Source organism: Penicillium atrosanguineum, assembly GCF_028827265.1.
Source record: "Penicillium atrosanguineum strain IBT 20685 chromosome Unknown utg000004l_segment0_segment0, whole genome shotgun sequence".
Lineage (NCBI taxonomy): Eukaryota > Fungi > Ascomycota > Eurotiomycetes > Eurotiales > Aspergillaceae > Penicillium > Penicillium atrosanguineum.
In genome coordinates, this window is record NW_026623136.1 from 2387517 (window position 1) to 2414046 (window position 26530).

Here is a 26530-nt window from a genome sequence, read left to right on the forward strand (position 1 = left end):
CATTCTTTCCGAAAACTTGAGGCAATAGTGGTGGGAATGTGATCGTCATAGAATTGAGGCTGCCTCTCATATGGTGGAGGGTAGGTCGCTCGCGCATCTTTGCTTCAGATCCCTTCAAGACTGACAAGCCTCAACATGAGTATCAGATTACACGATGGCACATTCCTACCCAGATGCAGAAAATATGACCCCCACCTCAAGCAAATATATCGAGAATGATGATGAGTACGAAGCAGTGGTGCAAATGGCCGAGCGGCTTCTTGTGGACTTCACTCAATCTCCCGGGCCGAAGGGACAGCCTGGCTTAGTTACCCATGGTCACACAATGCTTATACCGGGACCGACTCAAGATGGATGGCAAACGAAGCGCACCATCCAGGTTGTCGAGCCCAGGAAACCGTCAAATCCTCCGCCTCGAAGCCATCAATCTACGTCCTCTCCAAATGATTCACTTCTTTCATTTTCCCAAGCAAAAAAGGCCACTCGTCAAGTTAGCCTGAGAAACGATGTCACGGTCTCAAATGCCAACAAAAACCAAGTTGGCCAGCGGACACGGATTCCAGGTTTTACAGAGCAAACAGCCCTAACATCGGCCTCGAGTTCGACAACAGGAAAGAATGTGAGCGAAAGCTCCGCAATCCTACCACGCGTGAACTTACGTATCTCCTCTTCGAAGTTTGGATCGTCTCCTAGTCCTTCGCGGTCTCCGGAACCACATACAGCAGTAGCGACGGCGCGTCGCTCTGCCCGGCCTCGAAAGGATCCGGTAACCTACAATATTCGCACTCTGTCAGGTCTTGATAAGAGGGGGCTCAAAAAAGACCCATTTGGCCTAAGTAATAGTTCGGGAGAAGAGTCAAGCCTCGATATTTCTTGTTCTTCACATCCGACTTCAGCTTCCACTATTTCAGATCTTTTTTCAACACCGATTCAGATTCCGAGTGGTCGATCGCAAACCGCCAATGATTTCAGAAAGCTACTACAAGGCCGCGAGATACAAGGTAAAAAACCTCTCACTCGTATCCGAGAAACAGTGAGCTCCAATCTCAAGTTGTGGAAGTCATGGAAAGGCGCCTCAAATGACGTTAATACCGTGGCATGGTCACCAGATGGCACGCGCTTTGCCGCGGGCGCTACTGCTCAGTCTGATGTGTATAACCGTTCCAATAATCTTGTCCTCGGTGATCTTGTGCGCAGTTCTCTAGCTGAACTGCCAGATCACTGGACCCCTCGTCCGGCCTCTGTTATCGGCACGGATCCCCGCAGTTTCTCAAGCGTTATCGCTGTGCAATGGCTTGGTGAACGGTTGTATTCTGCCAGCTACGATCAAACGGTGAAAGTCTGGGACGTTACGACTTCGCCCCGAGCTTCCTGCCTTCGAACCCTAAAGCATGATTCTAAAGTTGTGGTGATGGCTCTATCAAGCTGGATGCCAAACTTTGTCGCTACGGGCGCTCGGGGTTTTGAATTGTGGGATCTTACAGCTGACTCGGCCCCTGTTAGATTGGAGGTTCGACGAAGTTCCCTTCAAAAGGCAAATGCCAATCTGACGCCAACAGTTCTGGCCTGGGGCCAAAGCGTGGGAATGAGCCGCTTTCTCGTTGGCGGGATGGCGCAACCGCTACAAGACAATCTCTTTATCTCTCAACACGGTCACCTAGGACTATGGAAGGTAGAGGAGTCCGAGGTCACGACTAGGAAGCTCTCACCGGATTCACAAAACATTTTCGACATTAAATGGCATCCCTCTATGCCAAGATTTGTGACTGCGAGCACTCCGGGAGTCAGTGCATCCTCGAAACTTCCACGTGGATACCGCTCAGTCGTGCGCCTATACGAGTATGAAGTGACAGGTGACAGATTCAACGCAACCACTGAATTTGCGTGTCCCGCTCTGGACATTAACGAAGTCACGCTATGTCCGATGAGCACAGCCTATGTCACAGCCAGTTGCACGGATGGAAGCACATACGTCTGGGATAACCGAAACCCAGGTAAAATCCTCCACAAGCTCCAACACGGGACGTCTTCCACGCCGCTTCACCATGATATCGACCGAGAAATCACAGATTTCGGTGTGAAGGTAGCCCTATGGGGTAGCACAATGGATCAATTGTATACTGGCGGATCCGATTGTTACCTGAAGCAGTGGGACATTCGACGGTCTCCAAAAGATGCACTCGTCACTAACACAGCAAAGTTTGGACACGATATCGTCAGTGGGGCTTTCTCTGAAGACAAATCTCAACTTCTCATCGGCGACTATGGTGGTGGCATTCACGTATTGTCATGCAGCCCTTGCGCAGACCCTGATGTCACTAATTTCGAGTTCAGTCATGCATCGCAGCCAGCGCCATCGTCAGATGAACCGGATGGGGTCACACTAGCCAATGAGCTTCTGACCTCCGGTCAGCTTAGGATGCATCGAAGATATGGACCGGTTCAGGGGCTCAGCTACGCTGGTCCATTCTCTCGGTGGGCTCGCGGTCTGCCCCAAGACGCCCCTAAGCCGAAAATGATTGCCAAAATCCCGTTGCTTGAGGAGTGTCGACTTCGACAATTTGATGGTCCCAAAGTCAAGCATCGAGCCGGCCTTGATGATAAGGCCAAAACGGAAGTTCGAAACGAAATTCGGAAAGCCAAGATTCGAAATGGTCGCTATAGCCGCTTCGTGGCGGCTTCTAGTCCGATTGACCTTAGGATCAAGCGTGAACGCCGCCTCAGTATTGAAGGAGAATACGACGACGATGACGGCAGTACCGACCGACGACAAAGTATGTCCATGTCGCATGAAAAGAAGAGACAAAAGCTCGAGCCAAGGCCAGGTTCACGAGTCATTACTAATACCAATTTTGTTGACTTGACTCAAGATTCGGATGATGAAAGTTTGGAGGCTTACGACCTTTCACCTCTGGAAAAGTTACTCGAAAACCTTGAGGACGACTTTTGGTATCCTGAAAATAAAACCCTGGATCCAAATTTTGCCAACGACGTATAATTTTATGTTTCGTTGCTGACATCTTTGTTCATACTTGTTCTTGAGTAATTGAGTGGAGTTCCGCCTTTTGATCTCTTTTTTTTCATCTTGAAGGTTCATTTTTAGGCTCCAATCAAGTCTAATAAATCGCAACTTCATATTGATCATATGAGCTTGTCTCAAGTCAAATAAGCAAAGTTCATATCCTTATTTCAGGAGCCATGGCGATCTGACTATTCCATATTTCCAGGCCTTATAAACGGGTTCAAGAGATACTTGACGGATTTTTGAAAAGGCGTACAAGCTAGTAGTAGTGAGGGGATCAAGAAGTGTAGTCATTGCTCATTGTGCAAAAATGAACGCTATTTAAAGGTCGTTTTGTGGCGAGCCGTTAGTATTGTAACACGAGTTCTGTTTCCCGTTCAGACCCGGTTGACTATACAAAACCGGCAAAGCGGCTTCTGCCCACTACATGAATTCCTGTGGTAAACTACCACTCTCAAAGTCGAGTACAATCTTGAAATAACTTTCCATGTAATTATTCAAAACATATAGTACTTCACTGCTTTAGAGTCAACACACCAGGCTTCCAAGGACGCAAGTTGTAGTCGCCACTGGCATTCGGATCGTGTCCCTGGTAAAGAAGCTGCAGGTTGCATGGATCGATAGTCATCGTTTGGTCGGCATTATTGCGAACAAGATCGCCGTGACTGATATCGTTGGTCCAGGTGGCGCCGCCGTTGGCCTTTCCAGCGAAGGGCTGGCTCTCACTTGCCGCCTGCGGTGTCCACGAACCGCCTAAGCTACTGGCTGTGAAGGAGCGGAAATAACGGCCGTTTTCTCCAATAGCCTCGACAATCATGAGGTATTTGTTCTGACCCTGGATAGTATAGACTTGGACTGCTTCAAACAGGTTGTTGGAAGTGTCACTCATGACTACCTCTGACTGAGTGCCGAAGTCGCCTGGGAAATTACCAATAGGCATGCTCGCACGATAAATATTGCCATCGTCTCCCGCAAAAAACAAGTACATGTTTTCAGAGTCGCCAATAACCGTCTGATCAATACAGCCGGTCCTAGATCCTGTAATGGTTCCGGAAAAAAGCGGCTGCGCTGAAGACCATCCATTGGCGTTCGTGGGATCACTTGATATTCGGTAGGAGAACGCGGTTGGGCCCCATTGGTAGGCTAGGATCCAAGTACTCTCCGGTTCGAAGTAGAAAAGTGTTGGAGCAACAGCCGAATTAGTCATAGAGTTCTGACTCGTCGAGGCCATGCCCGACCAGTCCGAGAAGACACCAAAGTTCATCGAACCGTAATTTCCTTCCGAGTCGACAGATGAAGCATACACGAGATGCTGGTCATTGAATGCGACGTCAGTGAAGTCCTTGATGGCTACCTACCCTGACTTGGGATTTGCCAGCGCACCAGTCGATGTCCAACTGTAGGTCGATGGAAGGGCGCAATCTGCCGCGACTCCTGGTACCGACGTGAGCAACAGCACTGTGCCATATGACACTAGGCCAACGCCAACGCCAACGCCAATATCTCTAAATTTCATTGCAAACTTGTTCCTGATAAAGGCAGGAGAAGAGGAAGAGGAAGGTTCTGAGGAATAAAATACTAGAAGCGGGAGACCTCAGCGATGTTTGACTTGGCTATATCTTTTTTGGAACTCACTCTAAGATGTTAATTCCCCTGAACAAGAAAAATAACATAATCAGACCCACTCCTGCGTATCCTAGTAGGCTGGCCGGGAGAATACTTCAAATTTTCCACTCACTGCACCTGAAAGGAATCCACTTTTGCCGAGTATGGTGCGGGGAAAAGCCATCCCGCAGGACAAGAGCCATGACCCTCGGACATTTGCCTCACTGGTAATAGTTTCTGACGCTATATCCCTGCTGATCTTTGCCTTAGGGCCTGTTATTAGCTAGCGCCGCATATTACAGATTTGAAAACGGAGTTGCTGGCAGGGACTCCGAGGCCAGAAGGTGCAACGGATAAATAAGAAATTTGACGCAGGCTTTGGGTTTCACAATTAAAACGTTGGTCTGTGACTGTATTACCTTCTTTTTATTAGCCTAAAACGCCTTGAAACAAGCCAGCGTATCATTTTGTTCGACCTGTTAAGTGAATTTTATCCGGCTGAGCGTTTTTCTTTTTTGCCAAATTCGAAATGCAAACCCTGAAAAAGACAAGCCCACACCCCTCTTGGGCATGAACCTATGGCTATAACTCTTCGATATTCGAAGACCGGGCCAAAAATTTTATAAAAATGGAGCACATAGCCCCGGCGATCCTCTGCTTAAGGGAATTCGAGCCATGACAGTTATGCATGATATTTGTGAGTCTTGTAAGGTAATTTCTTGGATAGCATCCCAACTTCTGGGAGCTAAATGGACGATTCAATTGGGGGTTGAAGATACTTTTAATAGGCTCTAAGTGTTTTCTGCTTCCTGCATAAGCCCACAGAAGCCCGTGCACTAGACAATGTCAACATTTAAGGGCAACTGCGGTAATGGTCCCCATTTCTGGTTCGAAGTCATTGCCACCACAGTCGAAATTAACGCCAATTCAGTCTAAGAACCGTCTGCCGACGGATAAGGTTGGACATACGTAGCCAAACAACAACTCGCAGGGTAATAAAAGGCCCGTGATATTTCAATATATAATGCTCCTATGAAGGCATAGAATTCCTGACAAGAGAAAACGGACTCATAGAATTATAGAGAGTGAAAAGAGAAACATCGAAATGAGGAGCAATGAAGGAGACACTTGCAATTCTTATCATTAGGGCAAGGCACACTTCAAATCGTTTATCGAGAAACTAACATTTAGCTATAAATAGAGCATAACCGAATTCAAATCAGAAGCCTTTACTTCCTGCTATTTCTCAATTACAAATTCTTTGTGTGACCTGGCCACCATGATCTTAATTCTGCATATTCGAGAGGAATGGTGCACTCAACTTTTTTTAGTTTAGAACCCCGAAAGCTCCTAGAGACCATTTGCGATAGCAGTATACGCAGGCTACGGGATGCAGTTGCTATCAAAGAGCAGATGGGTAGAGCTAGCACACAAGAGATCCTAAGAATGCATTTTCTATTAGCGCGTCTGTGAATGCTCTCTCATCGCAAAGGTCGTCCTTTACCGGATTAGCAACACCCCAAACAGTAATTTCCACACACCTAGCATAGCCAGGACAAGCTTCGATAACCTGAAGGTAAACGTAATTAGTATAAATCCATTTCTCGTTTGCGTTATTGGCAAAAATAACATTCATATAGTCGGTAGAGCTAGCATCTGCAATGTCAAGTTCAGGGATGGCAATCTTAGAAGCTCCTGCACAACTCAAAGTATTGAGGGCTGCTTGGGGTTATTAGCGAGACTTTGCTATTAATAGAGTCAAGTAGCACTCATCCAGCGATTGCGGCATCTCCACCAGTGCTCAAATGGGGCTGCGATCCTTCACGGAAAGTGAATATGTGTTATTTACTGGTGGGGAACTTACCAATTCCACAGATCGGGATCGCTGCTGCGATCCAGCTCTTGACCTTGTTGAATATACCGCTCACCACTGCCGCAGAAAAGTATCAAGGCTTGGTATTGTTAGGTTTCGTGTAAGACCAAAATGGTCGGGCAGTTTCACTCACTTATAGTCGTGGATGTACGTACAGCTTGGCGTTAGGGTCAACAGCACGAGCCGTCTCAAAAGCGATCCGTCAAAAGTCCTCCCCAAGGACATCATAGAATACGCTGCTACGTAAGGTTCCATCTTCGTTGAAAATTTTCATTTACAATATCCGTGGATTGATCAGTCAAGTGGCTCCTCGACAGCTTTTGTTATATTCACAAGTAACCCAAGCGTAGGATTTTGCTGTTACATTTAGTCATAACAGTTTGATGTGACTCTTCATGACGTTGGTTAGATTTGTTTTTGTCCACGATAGCCGAAACCCATGTTGGCAGCTGGGAGTGCCACACTTTTCATCAAATTCAGCCTAATTCGATTCAATAGCCCCCATGTTTTGATTCATGGTTACCTAGAGTAGACCTTGTGCGACAAGTTTCAAATACCGCATTCTCAATATGAGAAGAGAAGAGTGAAAAGAGAGAGATGTGATTTCAAGTTATGGAAGCCATGGATATAGACCTATCGTGGAGGCTCGAGGGAAGGGTTGCGGTGAAGAGGGGCAGAACCCCTCATTCACTGCGACCACTTGGTACCGTCGGCCGGTGCAGAGGAGAGCCGGCACAAAATACGGAAGAAGTTCAGCCGGCAGACGCACTGTGACCAACATTATTTGACCAAGCAGATTGTTACCCCTGCGGAAGAAAAGTAAGTTTCAGTTCGAGCAGAGTCAGGTGTCAGGATACAGCACATGTCACATTAGCGGCCCTGAGTTTGATGCAAATCCCGACCCGGCCTACGAGCGCGGGAAGTGGAGGCCTGCCGACCCTGAATAGCCTCATCTGGCCCCACTAGAAGAATTATTTTTAATTTCCCGCTTTTCATGATATTGGCCCGTCCTGCTGTAAGTTTAATTAAGAAATCAAAATTGGCATGACTAAAGGAGCGATCTACATATACGGAGGATGCTCCATGTGGATATCGGTCCTGGAATGTGGATGCAGTTAGCCTATCTGAAGATCCTTGGCTTGGCCTTCAAACCGACTCCACTAGGCCACTAGACTAGTCGGTCGATTTTCTTGATTTGGCAAGTCATACGGGAGTTCGAGCATCGGGAACTGCCGAGTAGGGCGCATAACTGTCTACGCCAACTTCGGGGTTGTCATACTCAGGGTCTTTGCCCCAGAGGTGCCACTAGCTCACCAATCTAAACTTATCCGCAATTGGACGCCAGGTCAGAATCCCGTCTTGGAAGGGGCTTTTGAGTTTCAGGGCGAAACCGGACTTCTTCCAGGTGGAACTACTATTATGCAATATTTACACGAAAGTCATCCTTTAATCGACCGCGGTTGGCGCACAGGGAGCTCTGGGTTCTTGGAGTGCGTAATTTGGCCATTCTTCCGGACTAAAAGTTGTTCCGGGGAGATGTACCCGCCGCCGGTAGAATGCAAGCATGTTTCATGACCTTAATGAGATATGATCGTCATCAATTTGTCTTCTTTGTCCTTACGGTGACTTTTCAGACCATTATTTAAGGGACGTAGATGTGTTCTGAGAGACATAACTGTAACGAGGCCTGATTTTCCTCCTTGAACCGTCGTCCATCCAATATCCTCAGCTCAGATCTGTCAACATGAAAACCATCTCCGCAATACGCGTTCTCGCTTTTTCTATGGCTGTAGGACAAGCCTTAGCTACCGTTACGCAGGGAATCTCTGACGAAATCTTCAATCGTCTGGTTGAAATGGCCACCATATCCCAAGCTGCCTATGCAAACTTATGCAACATTCCGGCGACAATAACTACGGTGGAGAAGATATATAATGCCCAAACAGATATCAATGGATGGGTTCTCCGCGACGACAGTCGCCAGGAAATCATCACCGTCTTTCGTGGCACTGGTAGTGACACAAACCTGCAGCTCGATACAAACTACACTCTGGCTCCTTTTGACACCCTTCCCGAATGTGTCGGTTGTGAAGTGCATGGCGGATACTATCTTGGATGGATCTCTGTCCAAGATCAGGTTGAGTCGCTCGTTCAACAGCAAACCAGAAATTATCCGGAGTATGCACTGACAGTCACGGGCCATAGGTAAGATAATGCTTCCATTCCATTTTCCCAATTGTCTTACCCTCTTCCCTTTCATTTAATTTCCTCTATTGATGTTCCTTGATCGACGTCACTAACACATATGAAACAGCCTGGGCGCCTCAATAGCAGCAATAACTGCCGCTCAGCTGTCCGCCACATACGATCGTGTCAGCTTGTACACCTTTGGCGAACCGCGAACCGGAAACCAAGCGTATGCGTCGTACATGGATGAGGGTTTCGAAGCAGCGAGCCCTACGACAACCCGGATCTTCCGGGTCACCCATACCAACGATGGTATCCCAAACCTGCCACCCGCTGATCAGGGCTATGTTCATTCTGGCATTGAATACTGGAGTATTGACCCCTTTAGTCCTTATAACACGTATGTCTGTACTGGAAAGGAGATTCAGTGCTGCGAGGCTCAGGGTGGACAGGGGGTGAATGCTGCTCATGTCACTTATTTCGGAATGAGTAGCGGAGCTTGCAGCTGGTAGTTGTTTGAATTCCATTGGGCAAATGAGTAGATTTTGAAATGGTGAGAGATGGGAGCATTGGTAAATATCGTACAGGCTCATAGAGCTACGCTGATAGTGACATGTCAATGAGAACGGCTCTTAGATCAAGGCTTTGTAGATCTTCGCTCTTTTGCGCACCATTTCAGGTTCTCAAATAATCGGTAAGCCACGGTAATTCGTTACGTGGAGGGTCCGGAGCCCGTGGACAACGCTGATGAAAGGCGGACCCCACGGGGCGGCTCCCTCCCTCTACCTTTATAAAGTATTAAAGATTGAAATGGGGATGGCTCGATGGGTGTCTGGCAATGCAGACTGGACAACAACAACCAATAGATAACACACCAACAACCAACTCGTAGTGTAGGTCGTCCTAGTGGAGATCACAAGTGTCCTTGGTGAGGCCGTGAGGTCGTACGGGTTGGGTCGTGGGACCGTACGGACAATCCTGAACGCAGCAATCCTAAATGAGGCCGTACGGTTTTCCGACTGAGGCCATATGGAATGTACTTAATGCGGCATCATGAATTAAAGAATGTGGTGACAACTGGAAGGAATTGGGTAGATGCTGCTGCTGTGTCTCTCCTCCATCCTCATATAGAAGCCATTGCTTACACCTAAGATATTCGTGACACCTCAGGCCGCAACTGTATTCATTATGTCATGCGTTCCACCACTAACGTGGTTCACAAGCGAGTGACGCGCCCAAGCGAGTGACGCACCCACCCAAATTTTCTACACTTTTATGCATATTAATCAACCACAACGCCTTTATATTAATTAATCTCTAGCTTTATAGGCATTCCTTCTATGTCCGATCACTCCGCAATTAGTGCATTAAGGTGGACGACGCGTCTTCGGTGCTGGTGTGTCCCGCGGTAGTAGGCTTAGTGGAGCTAGTATTACCTGAGGGGGCTCTTTATGAGCTTCCTCGAGCTCTAATGCTTCTCGTACGGATAGACTGTTATCGTGGGCTATCTATCTGTTCTTACGAGCACGTTTTTGCTTTTGTGTAGCGTTTATGGCACGTAGTTGCTTATTTTCTTGCTCGAGAAGGATACCGTTTTGTATTGCGATCTGATAGCCTTTAATAAGCTGGTTTAACGCGGTTTGCGAAGGCGATAGCGGGCTTTTTAAGCGTCACTTTAAGAAAGCTTTAATTAAGGATGCTTACTTGTCGGCCGTGTAGGGAGGCGGATACCACGAAGCTTTTCGTGGCGCGGGGTACGCTTTTGTAGATGCTTCCCCACCACAGACCGTTAACTACCCGACCAAGGAAGGCTTGATCGGATAAAGATAGAATAATAAGAATAAGATAGAGTGCAAAGGGCTTATGCACTCTAAATGAGCACAATCCACAATCCTCAAACAAAGGACTAAGTAGAAGGTCTTTCTAAGCAGATAGAAAGGGATAGTAGAATATTTGAAGAGAGTGAAAGGTCTATCATTTCTACTTAGTGTCTCGCGCGTATTTATAGACAGAAAGTGGTCAAAGTCACATGCTTTATATCAGATAAACAGAATAGAATCAGGGAAGGAAATGTGATAGAACTGATGGCGTGATGAGGGATATGTCATCGATCTGGTGGGGTAAAGAGGGGTAAGCGGTTTGGAGGGGTAAATCATGTTCGCATTTCTTTTCTTCTTCTTCTTCTTCTTATGTTGAATAAGAGGATACCTTCACCTAATGTAGCATTGGTCCAAATTCCAACATTACTTCAAAAGCTCGTCGACGTTCGCGGGCGTATATAGGTAAAACGCGCTTGATTGACTACCGTGGCTTATAGGAGGTGTCGGTGTCCGAAGTTGAATATTTAGCTTTAATAGCACTTATTAAGGATCAATTAGCACTAGTCCTGCTACTCAGAAACTATTTTGTATTATAGTTGGTTTATAGGCGTCGACGCGAGCTTATGGGTATATGAAAAGGAAGTCAAGTTTATCGATATAGTTAATCCCGAGCCATATCTTTTGGTCGATTAAACTACCGTACGAACGCTTTAATATAGCGAAACATCCGATATTAAGAGGCTAAAGTAGATACGAGGAATACGGCGGTATACAGATCGGAATAATATTATGATCCGCGTAGATTTGATCGAACTCTGGCGTTAGATAACTTCTGTGTCCGTTAAGGACTAGAAGGCGATATCGTCCACGCGTACGATGATTTATTGACGGAATAAACTATTTTTGAAGCCAACGAAGGCCTATCTCGTCAGTTATCTATCCATTTACACTGACTTCGAAGCGCTAGTTAGGTGAAAGGTCTTTAAACTATACTTGATTATATAGCTTGCCTTTAAAGATAAGCGTTAGTGGAAGCGCCCACCCCGAAGCGTTCATTAACTTAATCGCAGTCACCCACTCGCGGTTTCCTGGCTATAAAACTGATCTCCGACCGTAGTATTCTGATCGAGTGATCACTTTTTGGGCCGTATAGAGGCCTATCGCGAAGCCAGTCTCATCAAAATTATAGATATCGTCTAGTAGGATACCGTATTGCTGAATTATGGCTTATACGAGGTCAAACCACGCTCGAATAATCTTTGGATCCTCTTGTTCTGCTCGCTGATAATTATATCGTCGGGAAAAGCGAGATTTAAGTTCTGGGCGTCGTTTAATAAAGTTATATACCCAATTTTTGCCAACAGTCTGGATGGGGGTAGAACCGCGCGTTATAAGGAGAATATTCGCCATATCTCGTACATAAGCTTATGTTGGAATATCGACCAATACATATAAGTGGATCTACCCTCTTATTATTCAACATAAAAGAGGACAAAACTAGGTTTAGGCTAGGAAACCCTAAACCCTAGTTGGACATTCATTATATATCCTGGCGCGAGGAAGATGGTCGACAGTCACGTGACCAAATGGACCTTAGCCCTAGAAGAGTAGGGGGGACCAGTCTCCTGGGGGTTGGATGGCCCTTCTTTAGGGGTAAATAGCACTCGCGCTAGGGGGGTGTATAGGCGGTCAATACCGCCTAGATTCTTGACTCTTTTCTATGCTGTTCTATCTGCTTCTACCCCGCTTGATCTGCGTTTACTATGCCTTGTCTATGACATCATTGTCTATGATCTGTATGCTTCCATTCAGTTCTATCACTTCTCTTTGAGGTATTTCCTTTGGTCCGAAGCATATGATACCGAGGTATATTTGTCTATAAATACGCGATGGATTACCAGGTAGAAGAATCAGACTTTTCACTCTCTTTGGAAACTGCCTAAGTTCCTTTCTTGCTTGTCTTGCATACAAAAGGGTAAAAGCAACCGTTAGTCAGTGTGATCATTCCTCTACGAGTTAAAGCGTGAATTGTTCTCGTTTAGGCTACATTAGTGTGTAGTCTATCCTAAGAGTCTTCCTTTGTCCAACTTGGACCGACCAGTTGGATAAAGCGATATAAGACACTAAGGGGGTACGCAAAGCCTAGTTGGCGCCACGAACGGCCTCGTGGTATCACCGTCCTTATTGTCCAACAGCTTATATAGTGTCGGCCGTGTAGGGAGGCGGATACCACGAAGCTTTTCGTGGCGCGGGGTACGCTTTTGTAGATACTTCCCCACCACAGACCGTTGACTACCCGACCAAGGAAGGCTTGATCGGATAAAGATGGAAAAAGAATAAGATAGAGTGCAAAGGGCTTATGCACTCTAAATGAGCATAATCCACAATCCTCAAACAAAGGACTAAGCAGAAGGTCTTTCTAAGCAGATAGAAAGGGATAGTAGAATATTTGAAGAGAGTGAAAGGTCTGTCATTTCTACTTAGTGTCTCGCGCATATTTATAGACAGAAAGTGGTCAAAGTCACATGCTTTATATCAGATAAACAGAATAGAATCAGGGAAGGAAATGTGATAGAGCTGATGGCGTGATGAGGGATATGTCATCGATCTGGTGGGGTAAAGAGGGGTAAGCGGTTTGGAGGGGTAAATCATGCTCGCATCTCTTTCTTTTCTTCTTCTTCTTCTTCTTATGTTGAATAAGAGGATACCTTCACCTAATGTAGCATTGGTTCAAATTCCAACATATAGGGGCTGCTCCGCGTAGATCGAGCGATAGAATCCGTTTTTGAAGCGTCTCTTCTTCAATATCTATCAGTTTAAGACTATTTGCGCGAGTGTCAGCGCGATTTGTAGTACCGCGTAGTCGACGGCGGAGCGTAGCTTCAGGCACATTAAAACGACGTACCGTCTCGCGTATAGAACTGATTTCTTTATTCTGAATAGCCTATATAGCAATTAATATACGGACCTCTTGCTGGATAGAATCTTGGCTTGATCTGACGCGAATTGGAGGCATGGTGCTTGATAGAAGATGAATGGACGCGCGGAGACGCGAAAAAATGGGTGGGTGCGTCACTCGCTTGGGCGCGTCACTCGCTTGTGAACCACGTTACAATATACATTTCTATATAATAAGGACCCCTTTCCTATCTATTCATTTTCTACTATAATACTATAACTATATTATTATAAAAATATATAACTAATAACTACTAATAATAAATTAATATTCAAAAGAGTTTCTTAATATTTCAAGTGATTTTAGTAAAAATTAATAATTTAAAGAAATCAGAACCAGAATATACGTAATCAACAGTATTTAACCTAGATGAGTAAGCTAAATTATATACGCCAAGACCTAAATTCTATATAAATTCGGGTTAAGATAGATTATTTGCGGGTTTTAGCGCAGACTAATCACTACACGACAAAGAGGGGTAAGCAGAGTTCAACCCTCTTATAGTGAATTGAGAGGTAAATTTACTTATACATCGATCTATATTCTAATAACTAGTGTCGGCCGTGTAGGGAGGCGTATACCACGAAGCTTTTCGTGGCGCGGGGTACGCTTTTGTAGATGCTTCCCCACCACAGACCGTTGACTACCCGACCAAGGAAGGCTTGATCGGATAAAGATGGAAAAAGAATAAGATAGAGTGCAAAGGGCTTATGCACTCTAAATGAGCACAATCCACAATCCTCAAACAAAGGACTAAGCAGAAGGTCTTTCTAAGCAGATAGAAAGGGATAGTAGAATATTTGAAGAGAGTGAAAGGTCTGTCATTTCTACTTGGTGTCTCGCGCGTATTTATAGACAAAAAGTGGTCAAAGTCACATGCTTTATATCAGATAAACAGAATAGAATCAGGGAAGGAAATGTGATAGAACTGATGGCGTAATGAGGGATATGTCATCGATCTGGTGGGGTAAAGAGGGGTAAGTGGTTTGGAGGGGTAAATCATGTTCGCATCTCTTTCTTTTCTTCTTCTTCTTCTTCTTCTTCTTATGTTGAATAAGAGGATACCTTCACCTATCCCATGGGGGTGTGAGCATCCTACCACGATGCCCACATTAGGGTTTCCTTAAGTATGGGAAAAAAAAGTGGGTCAGGGGTAGGATGCCCACATTTTCGGACCCAGGATGCCCATTAATTCCACCGGACGATTACCCTCAAAAGTTTATCAGTTTTAAACTCGTACGTGATCTATAAACAGGGAGAGTTTCAAGATAACCCGGCCACATTAAAGGGTACTTGCAGGGATTCAAAAATTCGATTAGTTTTTTGATGGGGTGCGACCGAGCGCTATCACGGCCACTAGTGTTCAGTTAGGCTTAGGGTTGGACGACCACTTATTAGATAATTCAGCTTAATATTGAGGGGTAACTTAATATCTAAGATTCATACAACATTCCGTATGGCCGACCAAGTATTTTCCCGGTCCGACGCATTCCCAGTGATTATTTGCCGTACGTGCAAGCACGGTGTCCGACCGCAGCATATCGTCGGCCATTTAACGGGTAGTCCGCATCGATTATCTATTGCCGCCGCCCGTACGATCGCCCAAGAGGTTCGGAGTTGGAACGGGGTACGCGGTGACCCAGACCAAATATGGTTACCTACCCAGATCGACGAGCCTATCAGTGGGTTACCTATTTATTCGGACGGTATCTTATGTATACGTGAGCCCGATTGTGGGTACGTTTGCCGGAACCCTATCCCATGGGGGTGTGAGCATCCTACCACGATGCCCACATTAGGGTTTCCTTAAGTATGGGAAAAAAAAGTGGGTCAGGGGTAGGATGCCCACATTTTCGGACCCAGGATGCCCATTAATTCCACCGGACGATTACCCTCAAAAGTTTATCAGTTTTAAACTCGTACGTGATCTATAAACAGGGAGAGTTTCAAGATAACCCGGCCACATTAAAGGGTACTTGCAGGGATTCAAAAATTCGATTAGTTTTTTGATGGGGTGCGACCGAGCGCTATCACGGCCACTAGTGTTCAGTTAGGCTTAGGGTTGGACGACCACTTATTAGATAATTCAGCTTAATATTGAGGGGTAACTTAATATCTAAGATTCATACAACATTCCGTATGGCCGACCAAGTATTTTCCCGGTCCGACGCATTCCCAGTGATTATTTGCCGTACGTGCAAGCACGGTGTCCGACCGCAGCATATCGTCGGCCATTTAACGGGTAGTCCGCATCGATTATCTATTGCCGCCGCCCGTACGATCGCCCAAGAGGTTCGGAGTTGGAACGGGGTACGCGGTGACCCAGACCAAATATGGTTACCTACCCAGATCGACGAGCCTATCAGTGGGTTACCTATTTATTCGGACGGTATCTTATGTATACGTGAGCCCGATTGTGGGTACGTTTGCCGGAACCCTAAGTCGATTAAGAACCATTGGCGCCAGGAACATCAGTGGGCGATACCTCGTCCGCGCGAGCAGCCTATCCCATGGGGGGTGGTGGGATGCATTGCATACCAGTTAGGGTTTTGGCTTTACTATGGGCGAAAAACGGCGCTAGTGAGTGCATACCAGTTGGACTTCTCGAGTGCATCCCAGTTGAAAATATCGGTCGGACAATCATCAAAACTTCAAAAGTTCTAAATTCGCGATCGCTCTATACCCGGTTTCAATTTAAAGATCGTACAATCAAAAGAAGAGGTAGTTACAGGGGTTAGAAATTTGGACCTTTTTTTTTGATGGGGTGCGCTTTGGCCAGTCGTGCGATACTTAGTCACCCTTAGGCTAGGGGTTTACATAAGCTTAGTATAACCCTCAAACCCTACTACTTTATTAAAGAAGGCCTTCTGTCGGCCTTGCAGGGAGGCGGATACCACGAAGCTTTTCGTGGCGCGGGGTACGCTTTTGTAGATGCTTCCCCACCACGGACTATTGACTACCCGACCAAGGAAGGCTTGATCGGATAAAGATAGAAAAAGAATAAGATAGAGTGTAAAGGGCTTATGCACTCTAAATAAGCACAATCCACAATCCTTAAACAAAGGACTAAGAAGAAGGTCTTTCTAAGCAGATAGAAAGGGATAGTAGAATATTTGAAGAGAGTGAAAGGTCTGTTATTTCTACTTAGTGTCTCGCGCGTATTTATAGACAGAAAGTGGTTAAAGTCACATACTTTATATCAGATAAACAGAATAGAATTAGGGAAGGAAATATGATAGAACTAATAGCGTAATAAGGGATATGTTATCGATCTGGTGGGGTAAAGAGGGGTAAGCGATTTAGAGAGGTAAAGTATATTCGTATTTCTTTTCTTCTTCTTCTTCTTCTTCTTATATTAAATAAGAGGATACCTTCACCTAATATAGTATTAGTCCAAATTCTAACACCTTCTAGTAGCTATACTACCTTAATTAACGAATATAAATAAAAAAGGTAGATAACTTCTCTATCTCTATCCTCACGTAGGAGATACTATATATACTCCTAGGTATGCATAACACCTTAGGCCGCAGCCGCGTTTACTATATTATATATTCCACCACTATAATATCTATATATTCTATTATAATTCGCTAAAGACGTATCTTTAATTATACTTAGTATACTAATAAGATTAATAGATAAAGAACGGGGGAAGTCACCTCATTACAGTCAATAATAGGCTTAATAGACTCGTATAATGGGACTGAGGCAGTTATCTCAGTGTAGTCGGACAATAGGACTAAGGTAGTCATCTTATTGCAGTCAGATAATAGGACTGAGGCAGCCACCTCAATACAAACACGTAATATGCTCAATGCAAACGCACAATAAGGCTCAATAGAATTATACAATGGGACTGAGGCAGCCACCTCAATGTAAACGCCCAATGTGCTCAATGCAAACGCACAATATGCTCAATAGTCTCGGACAATGAGGCTCAATAGACTTGTACAATGGGACTGAGGCAGCCACCTCAATACAAACGCCCAATGTGCTCAATGCAAACGCCTAATGTGCTCAATAGTCTCGGACAATAAGGCTCAATAGACTTGTACAATAGGACTGAGGCAGCCATATCAATGCAAACGCATTATGGCCTCAATAGACTAGGACAATAGACGTACTTCGGATGAATGTACAATCCTCAATATATAATCAAGTTTTCTTCCTTTTCGAACTTACCTTCCTTCACATCTCTCTTACCTGACCACTTTCTCTACCTTAAAAATCAACCTTTTTTTTTACTTCTTTTTCTAAAATCACTGATTGTCTCTCGCCCTGTGCCCCCCTTCTTCTCTCGTTTCTTGACGTACAATTACGTCAAGATGTCTCCCTTGTACGAACCCAACCCAAGCAGTGAAGTCAAACTAATTCCGATTTAGTTCCTCCCTCGTCTCTCGCCGTGGTGGTGGTGGCCGTGGCGGCCGTGGTGGCTCTGGATCGTTGTACGTATGCTTCCTTTCCTATGGCGATATATGTGAAACTAACTATTGTACAGCGGAGGTCGGGAGCGGAGTCCCCATACCGGCGAAGGTATCCTGAACTTTGGTCCCGGGGAATGGAGCAGGTAAGCTCTTGACTTTTTTATGAACGATCTTTAGCTAATGTATAATCTCTACTAGCTGGCCCTTCCCCTACACTGACCAGGATGGGAACCCTCGTCTTCCTCGTACGCACGCGGAGGGTATCCAGTCCCTCATCCAATACGCTGAACGACCAGGCGGTAACCAGGGTCAGCTTCAACTCCCAGTTGGCGGCGATGAGCTTGCCCGGATGTGCACAACTCCGGTGCAGCTCGCGATCCTTCGGGGTCGTGGACGCCCTATCTGGCATGTACGAGGCAACATTAATGGGCAGCAAATTGTCTCCCAGCGACCCTCGTATATTAATGCCCTGCTGATCCAGTCCCGTGGCAATCAACTCGTTCAGCCTTGCGAGGCGTGTGTGGACCGGTGCAAACCTTTTCCGCAGTGTATCCGACTCCCGGGTCAGTTTGGCGGCTGTTGTGGCAATTATAAGTGGCGTGATCACGCATCTCGGTGCTCTGTACGAGATAGACAGCCCCGCAATGCTACACGGCCATGGCCACGGCACCCACCTCGTCCCTTACCCACAACGGATATTATTGACCTAACGGACGACCGGAGTGTCGTCCGGTCGGCCCAAGGGCTATCCCGTCGGGCCTATCAACGTCCTCGTGCGGATAGCGAGGTCCAAGAGATCACTATAGTGGATTTGACTGAAGAGGAGGATAACCGGCGTCGGACCGAGCCTTCTCAACTTGCTTGGTACGAAGAGGCCTAGGGAGGACGTACAATATGGGTGGTAGGGAGTGAAGATAGCATTTTAGGCTAGAAGGGGGAATACTTACAATACCGAATGAAATCCGCATTTTTATTACTTATAATCATTCGTAGATATAGATCTTATTAAATTATATATAGTCATATATACTAAGGGTCGTCGAACAAAGCTTTGTCTTAGTGGAAACTTAGTATATTCGATCAGCCTATCATATTATTAATACTATCTAGCTTGGGTGGCGTAAGATTCAGGGGTAAAATATAAATCTTTAGCGAATTCCCACTTACTTTTTTCCTCGCCCCAACAGACTAAGCTCCGTTCTTTGTACGACCCCCGCAAATATATATTTGGACGATCTACGAAACCTTATCGTACAATGGCATCCCGCACCGCCGCGGACTTATTTTTACGGATCCCCAAGTATTCCGTGATTGTCTGTCGCCAGTGTCAGTATGCTGTCCGACCGACCCAGGTCGTGTTTCATCTGACCCATTCCCCGCATCGTACAACGATTCCCGATGCCCGGCAGGTCCAGGCGGCTATCGAGGAGTGGGACGAGGTCGAGGAGAATATTAATCAGTTATGCTTTCCCGAATGGGTGGACCAGCCTATCGAAGGCCTCGCGATGTACACTGATGGTATCCTATGCACCCGAGTCCAAGGCTGTGGATATGTATGCCGGAGTAAAGAAAGTATTCGGAAACATTGGCGTACGGAGCATCATTGGTCGCCGTACGGTCACCATCAAGGCCACCAGCAGTCTTGGCTAAATGATCTTGCCCGAGTGGCTATTCAAGACACTACCCAAGCGGTATGCTGCCAGCGGTTCTTTACCACGAAGTTTGGTTCCCACTATATCCACGTTCGCCGGCCCGGCCCGTCGTACGAGCCGATGGAGCCTCCGCCGCACCCTACTGTGGTCCAAGGGTTAGTGAACCAGCTCGAACAGTGTTTCACCGCGTCCCAGGCCAGCGACGAGACGGTCGTACAAGCCGGCGAGCTGGATGAGGCCAACCCGTGGTTACGGCGGACGCAGTGGGCCCAGTATTTGCAGGGGATCCCCGTACGACTATTGTCCGAGGCCATCGCCACCCCCGATCCGGATGCCGAGGGCCCCGAGGGCATCGTACGTGCCATTTGGGACGCCATGGATCGGGTCGCCCGCGTGAGCCAGCGTATTACCAAGCAATGCGGCCATTTAATCCGAATCGAGGCCGCGCGGACCGAGAAGGACCAGAGCCCGCATCAACCATTGCAGGCGTATATGGATATGGATAACATTGTACGACACGTGGAGCCATGGCAGCGGGTGTTAATGTTTTTTGCTCGTACGCAGCAGCCGCACGAATGGCGCAGTCCCCGGTACCGGTTTATATCGCGGCAGCAACGCGCGTGGCAGGCATTATGGCGCTGTGCCCAGTCCACGGTCCAGCTGGGCCAGTCGTCGTCCGCGCAGGGCGCCGACCCGGCCACCCATGGTCGTACGAACGATGATCCCGAGCTATACCAGTTCACACCCATTGAACAAGCATGCATCGACTTTTGCATTGAGTTACTGAATCAGCGCGTAGGCGCCGAGGAGTACGAGTGTGCATTAGTATGTGCATTGGCCGTATTAGGGCGCAGCCGGGACGGTTGGCAGACGCCCGAGTCGTACCCCCCATTTTGTCCAAGATGATTAAGATTGCGCGGTTTATGGTATTGCATAAGGCATTACGGTTAGATCCCCACGCGGATGAGATCGTACAATTTTTGCAGCACCGACAAGGGGTCGGCGAATGGGCCAGCCAGAGTCCGATGGACGACCCCGAATATATATTCGCGGGCCAGGATGAAGGATATACCAGCCAGAGCCCCACGCCCACCCCCGAGCCCGATCACCCGCATTCACCGGTCGTACAAGATCCCCCCGATCCCACGAGCCCGGATTGATATCATTTAGCCAGCAGCGGCGGCAGGGTTCGCGGCCGTTTCGCGAGTGGTTAAAGGTATTAGTGGATACGTTTATGGTCCGTGGCACGCATAGCCCGATGCAGTGGATGTTAGATTTACGGACGTACGGTTTACATGTGCATTATAATAGCACCACGCCCGGGCATATCGCGTGGATGGGCCCCGACCAGATATTGTACAAGGAGGTGCATTTTTCGATGGGCGATTTCCGAGGCTTCGTACATGGATTAGTGGGATCATTACAGGGGATATTGCGGGACGAATTGTTAATGACCACCGAGACCACGCCCATCCCATCCATCCCGTGGGCCAGCTTGATAGACGACCCCGCGCAGGCCAAACCCGGGTGGTGTTTTTTAAAGGATTCGCGTACGACGTGGCCCGTGGATGGCGCACAGTGGATGACCCAGCGGTTAACGCAGGATAGTGCCGTACAACGGCGGTTTATCAATACGCACGAGGGTCAGTTCCGGACATCCGCCATTCAACGATATATGCAACGGGTCGTACGATTCCGTGAGCAGTTATGTATCGCCATCCACGTCACCGCCGGACAACCCAGTCGAGCCCCCGAGCTGTTAAGCATTCGGCACCGGAACACCGAGGGCGGCCACCGCAATATATTCATCGAGGATGGATTAGTGGTATTTGCCAGTCGGTACCATAAGGGGTTTTATGCGCAGAATGACGCCAAAACGATCCACCGGTATTTACCGCGGGAGGTCGGGGAGTTGGTCGTACAATATTTGTGGTTAGTATTGCCATTTATGGAGCGATTGCAGGCATACCCGCTGGGGCAGTCGTCGTACGAGCATCCGTCCCATTTATCGCAAGCCGCATATTTATGGCCGCCCGACCCCCATACCGGCCGCGAGTGGTCGTCCGAGCGGTTCCGGGAGGTGTTAAAGCGCGAGACGGCCATTGGATTGCATGGGTATTCATTAAATATCCCCGCGTACCGCGATATTGCCATTGGGATCAGTCGACGGTTTTTACGGGTATCCAGTGTGTTCCCGAATAACGTCCAGGATAGTCGTACGACCGATGGTACGCCCGACGATGCGGACGACGAGTCCCAGATGGACCACGACCAATTTATGGGCCATATTGCGGATTTACAGGCCGCGCATTCATCGCACGTCGCCGGGATGATATATGGCCGCGAGGTCAGCGAGCAAGCCGGTACGACGGCGCACCGCCGTGAGATGTTCCGGTTATCCAGCACCGATTGGCACCGGTTTTTAGGGTTTCCATCGTCCGAGGATCCATTAGCCCGGGTATTAGGCAAACGCAAGCGATCCCCGTGGGAATCGACGGCGGACGAGGCCCGCAGCCAGCGTCGGTGGCAGTTACGCGAGACCGATATGACCGAAGCCGTCCGACGGATGACCGGGGACGACCAGATGCAGTTCCGAGGCGTACAAGGGCCGGCCATCCAGGCCATCCAGCACGGCGCCAGTCCGGTCGTTGCCGTGATGCCCACCGGAGGCGGCAAAAGTATGTTATTTATGTTACCCGCGTGGGTGGCCGGTGGATTGACCGTGGTCGTGGTGCCATTGATTGCATTACGGGCCGATTTGCAGGACCGTTGTACGACATTAGGGATATCATGCGTGGCATGGGAGAGCCGACGGCCCCCGGACGAGGCATCGATCGTATTGGTCACGCCCGAATCAGCGTTAAGTACGGAGTTCACCACGTTTTTGAACCGGCAACGTATGATGCAGCGGTTAGACCGGATCGTGATCGACGAGTGTCATATTTTGTTAAACCGGGACACCACGTTTCGTCCGATGATGCAGCAGTTAGGCCGGTTGACCGCCGCACAAACGCAGGTTGTGTTATTAACGGCCACATTACCCCCCAGCGCGGAAGGTCGATTATGGCAGCAGATCCGATGTGAACGGTCCCAGGTCGAGTTTTACCGGGGTCGTACGAGCCGGACCAATATCGCATATCGTGTATGGCGGCCCGTATTAGAGCGTGGGTTAGAAGGACCAAACCAGTGGATCCAGATGCCCCAGGTGATGGCATTCGTCCGACAGCGGATCCACCGCGTGCCCGCCGGACGGGTGATTGTGTACGGGAGCACCAAGACACATGTGGGTATCATGGCCGGTGCGTTAGGGTGCGATGCATTTTACAGCGGGCAGGACGACAAGAGCGGGATCATCGAGCGGTTCCGGCAAGGCCACACCGGGGTGATCGTGGCCACCAGCGCATTAGGGATGGGGATTGATATCCCCGATATCCGGTGTGTGATCCATATTGGGTGGCCCCGTACGATGTTAGATTATGCGCAGGAAAGTGGGCGTGCGGGCCGTGATGGGCAGGCGAGCGAGGCCATTATCATTCAGCCCGCGGGGATTGATACCGCACCGCCATGGATGGTTCCCGAGCCCACGCGGACCGGTTTGCCCGAGTCCGAGGAGCCACAGCGGGTGTACGATTATATCACGGCCGGGGTGGGCCAATGCCGACGGGTGATGTTGGACACATATTTAGATGGCACGGTGGATGGATATCAGCGGGTTCGATGCGGTGATGGGCCCCCCGGGTTGGACGAAGCCCCGTGTGATCGATGCGAGCCCGGTTGGCAGGCGATTAAGCCCGAGACGAGTGAAATGCCCATGATTGACCCCGTCGTCCGTCCCCGCCGGCCCATCAAGTCCATCCCGCGTCGTACAACCATCCCCGCACGGCCATCCCATATTCCACCATCCATCATTCCCAGTCCCCCCGTCAGGCCCACAGCGACACCACGCGAGCCCCCAGAAGCCACCAGCCCAGTCCGGGTGACCCGGAGGATTTCCATTACCGACGAGATTGATTTCCCGCCATGGCCAGTCCGGGATCACCCCGTACGACCCGCCGTGGGAGAACCCGTACGGGATCCAGGACCGATCATCAATCGTTTATATCCGCGGGTCGGTTCCAGGAGATCCGAGAGCATTCAGTCCCAGGTCGTCCGGATCACACCGCAGAGCCCAGGCCCCATCCCACCACCCGTACGACACCCCAGTCCGGACGTTCAAGATTCGGATGAGTCCGTGATATCCCGTGAGTCCGAGCGTGTTCCATCCCCGGTCGTCCGTACGACCCAGCGGAGCCCGAGCCCCATTGCCAGTGAACCCGTGGACGATGCCGCGTCCCCCCGGATTCCGTTACAGATTCAACACGAGTTCCGGCAACAAGATATCCATCGTGCGGGATTCCAGCGTACGCACCGTCAGCAGGGGCAACAGGATTTACAAGAGCAGGAAGTTTTGGAGGCCGAGGCGCAACGATGGCACGAGCGATGTTGGATTTGTACGCAGGATGGGCGGGAGGCGGAGCATGATTTATATTCATGTTGGGCGGCGGGGAATCGTACGGCCAAGCAATGGTTTTTGGCATGGCGCAGCAAGATTCGGTACGCGCCATACACGGGTTGTTATCGGTGTGGGATGCCCCAGGCGATTTGCCAGGGATACGCCAGCGGGGCGCGGCAGTGTGTATACCGGGGGATGTTAATGTCGATATGGGCGATGATGATTTACGGGGAACCCACGGATCCGGCGGCGCAGGGGGTTGTCCAACGGGTTCGGGAGTTATGGCGGCAGCGGTTGATATCGTACGAGGTTGATCCCGATGATGCCGGACAAGTGGTACAGGTTTTAGGGCGGGAATGTGAGCGGCGATGGATGCGGCAGACCGAATTAGTGACGGAGTTTATTTGGTTGCGAGATTATTATGGGGATTACGGGATGTGAGGATATCCATTGTACGAGGCATTTATGTAGCAATTTCACATCCAGTATCCCAGTTCCATTATTCGCCATTCCGTAGTTTTACATTATATCCCCCAGACCAATTATTTCGTTGGAGATGATTTTATAATTTTATCAGCAAATATATATATCCCAGAACGGGTATATTCAGGTATCTGGATTTATTATCGTACAATGATTTATATTATTAGTTATTTATATTGGTCAGGGTTTTTTATCGTCCAAGGTCATATCCATAGTCGAGTCCAAGGTTATCGTCCAATATCGAGTCCAAGGGTGTCATCCGATGTTGAGTCCAAGGGTGTCGTTTGATATCGAGTGTAAGGGTGTCGTCCGATGTCGAGTCCAAGGGTGTCGTCCGATATCGAGTCCAAGGTTTCGTCCGATGTCGAGTCCAAGGGTGTCGTCCGATATCGAGTCCAAGGATATCATCCGATAACAAATTAATAGTAATTATACGCGGTACGGGTTACCATTATTGTACGTGGTGAGGGTTACCATTATTATACGTGGTGAGGGTTACCATTATTATACGTGGTAAGGGTTATAGTCGTCGTACGCGGTGAGGGTTTTTTATATTATATATCATAACGGTTAGAATAAGAGGGTATATATTTATAGAGAAGGATATAAATAGTGAATCAGATATATTTCGGGGAAGGTATATTAATATATTCCCGAAAAATCCAATTTTAATAGTGTAATAAATTCCGAAAGATCGGTCAGGAAATATAGATATATAGTTATAGTTTTAGAGAGTATTATAGTACGATATAAATTTATACAAGATCGAATTATATATTAGGAGATCCACGTCCCGAGGGTAGTAGTTATATCGGGTTAGGGTTAAAGGATATATTCGCAGGAAGGGTCAGAGTAGGGTCCGTTGTAAAGGTTTCAGTAGTCGTACGTAGTAAGGGATCGAGTTAGGTATATCGGGTTAGGGTGAGAGTTCACATATATAGTAAGGGTCCGAGTATATATATATAGGAAGGGTGAGTGTAGGTATCGAGGGGTTTAGTTAGAGTTAACGTATATAGTGAGGGTTTGAGTAGTGATACGTGGTAAGGGTTCGAGTAGTGGTACGTGGTCAGGGTTATAGTGATGGTACGTGGTGAGGGTTATAGTGATCATACAATTTCAGGGTTCGAGTTCGAGTGCGAGTAGAGAGAGTTATAGGTATTTATAATTATCCCGGCGAAGATAGCAATCGGAAAGAGAGAGGATTATTCCAATATATAGATAGCGCGATAGTAGTCGTAGATAGTTAGAGATTCCGGTAATAGCGGTAGTAAGATAGAGAGGGATTTAAGGTCGGGTAGGAGTTATTATACGCGGTCAGGGTTATAGTCGTTTAACGTGGTTAGGGTTATAGATCGTGGTACGTTTAGGGTTAGAGTAGTCGTACGTAGTGAGGGTTTGAGTAAACGTATGTGGTCAGGGTTCGAGTAGTCGTACGTGGTGAGGGTTATAGATCGTGGTACGTGGTGAGGGTCAGAGTAAACGTATGTGGTGAGGGTTAGAGTAAACGTACGTGGTGAGGGTTAGAGTAGTCGTAGGTGGTGAGGGTTAGAGTAAACGTAGGTGGTGAGGGTTAGAGTAAACGTAGGTGGTGAGGGTTAGAGTAAACGTAGGTGGTGAGGGTTAGAGTAGTCGTACGTGGTGAGGGTTAGAGTAGTCGTACGTGGTGAGGGTTATAGATCGTGGTACGTGGTCAGGGTTTAGAGTAGTCGTACGTAGTAAGGGTTAGAGTAGAGCGTTTATAGATAGGGTTAGAGTTAGAGTTAGAGTTAGAGTGTATAGTAGGGGTTTAGAGTCGGTATATAGTGTTAAGGGTTTTAGCATAGTTCGCGCGGGCAGAGGTCAAAGTGAGATTTTTCATTAAGTCCCCCGGAAAGTGCGGGAAGGCCAGCGCGGGCGCACGGGCCCCCCGGGGTTAGGGTTTGTCGCATCCCCAAACCCGTGTGGGTTTAGGGTTTAGGGTTTAGGGTTTAGGGTTTAGGGTTTAGGGTTTAGGGTTTAGGGTTTAGGGTT

General features: G+C 47.9%; 5 protein-coding genes across 5 annotated transcripts; 3 read left to right on the forward strand and 2 right to left on the reverse strand.

Moving 5' to 3' along the window:
* Nucleotides 1–184: 184 nt before the first annotated feature.
* N7443_006229 (WD repeat protein) lies at nt 185–2998 on the forward strand (the record flags this gene model as incomplete). Its single annotated transcript, XM_056886285.1, has 1 exon — nt 185–2998. The coding sequence occupies one exon, from the start codon at nt 185–187 to the stop codon at nt 2996–2998; it is 2814 nt and encodes a 937-aa protein (XP_056741733.1).
* Nucleotides 2999–3536: 538 nt separating this feature from the next.
* N7443_006230 (NAD dependent epimerase/dehydratase) lies at nt 3537–4286 on the reverse strand (the record flags this gene model as incomplete). Its single annotated transcript, XM_056886286.1, has 1 exon — nt 3537–4286. One exon carries the CDS (start codon nt 4284–4286, stop codon nt 3537–3539), a length of 750 nt encoding a protein of 249 aa, XP_056741734.1.
* Nucleotides 4287–6050: 1764 nt separating this feature from the next.
* N7443_006231 (uncharacterized protein) lies at nt 6051–6755 on the reverse strand (the record flags this gene model as incomplete). The annotated part of the gene is made up of 3 exons (XM_056886287.1): nt 6051–6346; nt 6492–6557; nt 6656–6755. 3 exons carry the CDS (start codon nt 6753–6755, stop codon nt 6051–6053), a joined length of 462 nt encoding a protein of 153 aa, XP_056741735.1.
* Nucleotides 6756–8244: 1489 nt separating this feature from the next.
* On the forward strand, nt 8245–9199 carry N7443_006232 (lipase family protein; the record flags this gene model as incomplete). Its single annotated transcript, XM_056886288.1, has 2 exons — nt 8245–8705; nt 8815–9199. 2 exons carry the CDS (start codon nt 8245–8247, stop codon nt 9197–9199), a joined length of 846 nt encoding a protein of 281 aa, XP_056741736.1.
* An 8595-nt stretch (nt 9200–17794) lies between these two features.
* N7443_006233 (DUF3716 domain-containing protein) lies at nt 17795–18773 on the forward strand (the record flags this gene model as incomplete). Its single annotated transcript, XM_056886289.1, has 4 exons — nt 17795–17805; nt 17852–17914; nt 17968–18036; nt 18092–18773. 4 exons carry the CDS (start codon nt 17795–17797, stop codon nt 18771–18773), a joined length of 825 nt encoding a protein of 274 aa, XP_056741737.1.
* Nucleotides 18774–26530: the final 7757 nt, after the last annotated feature.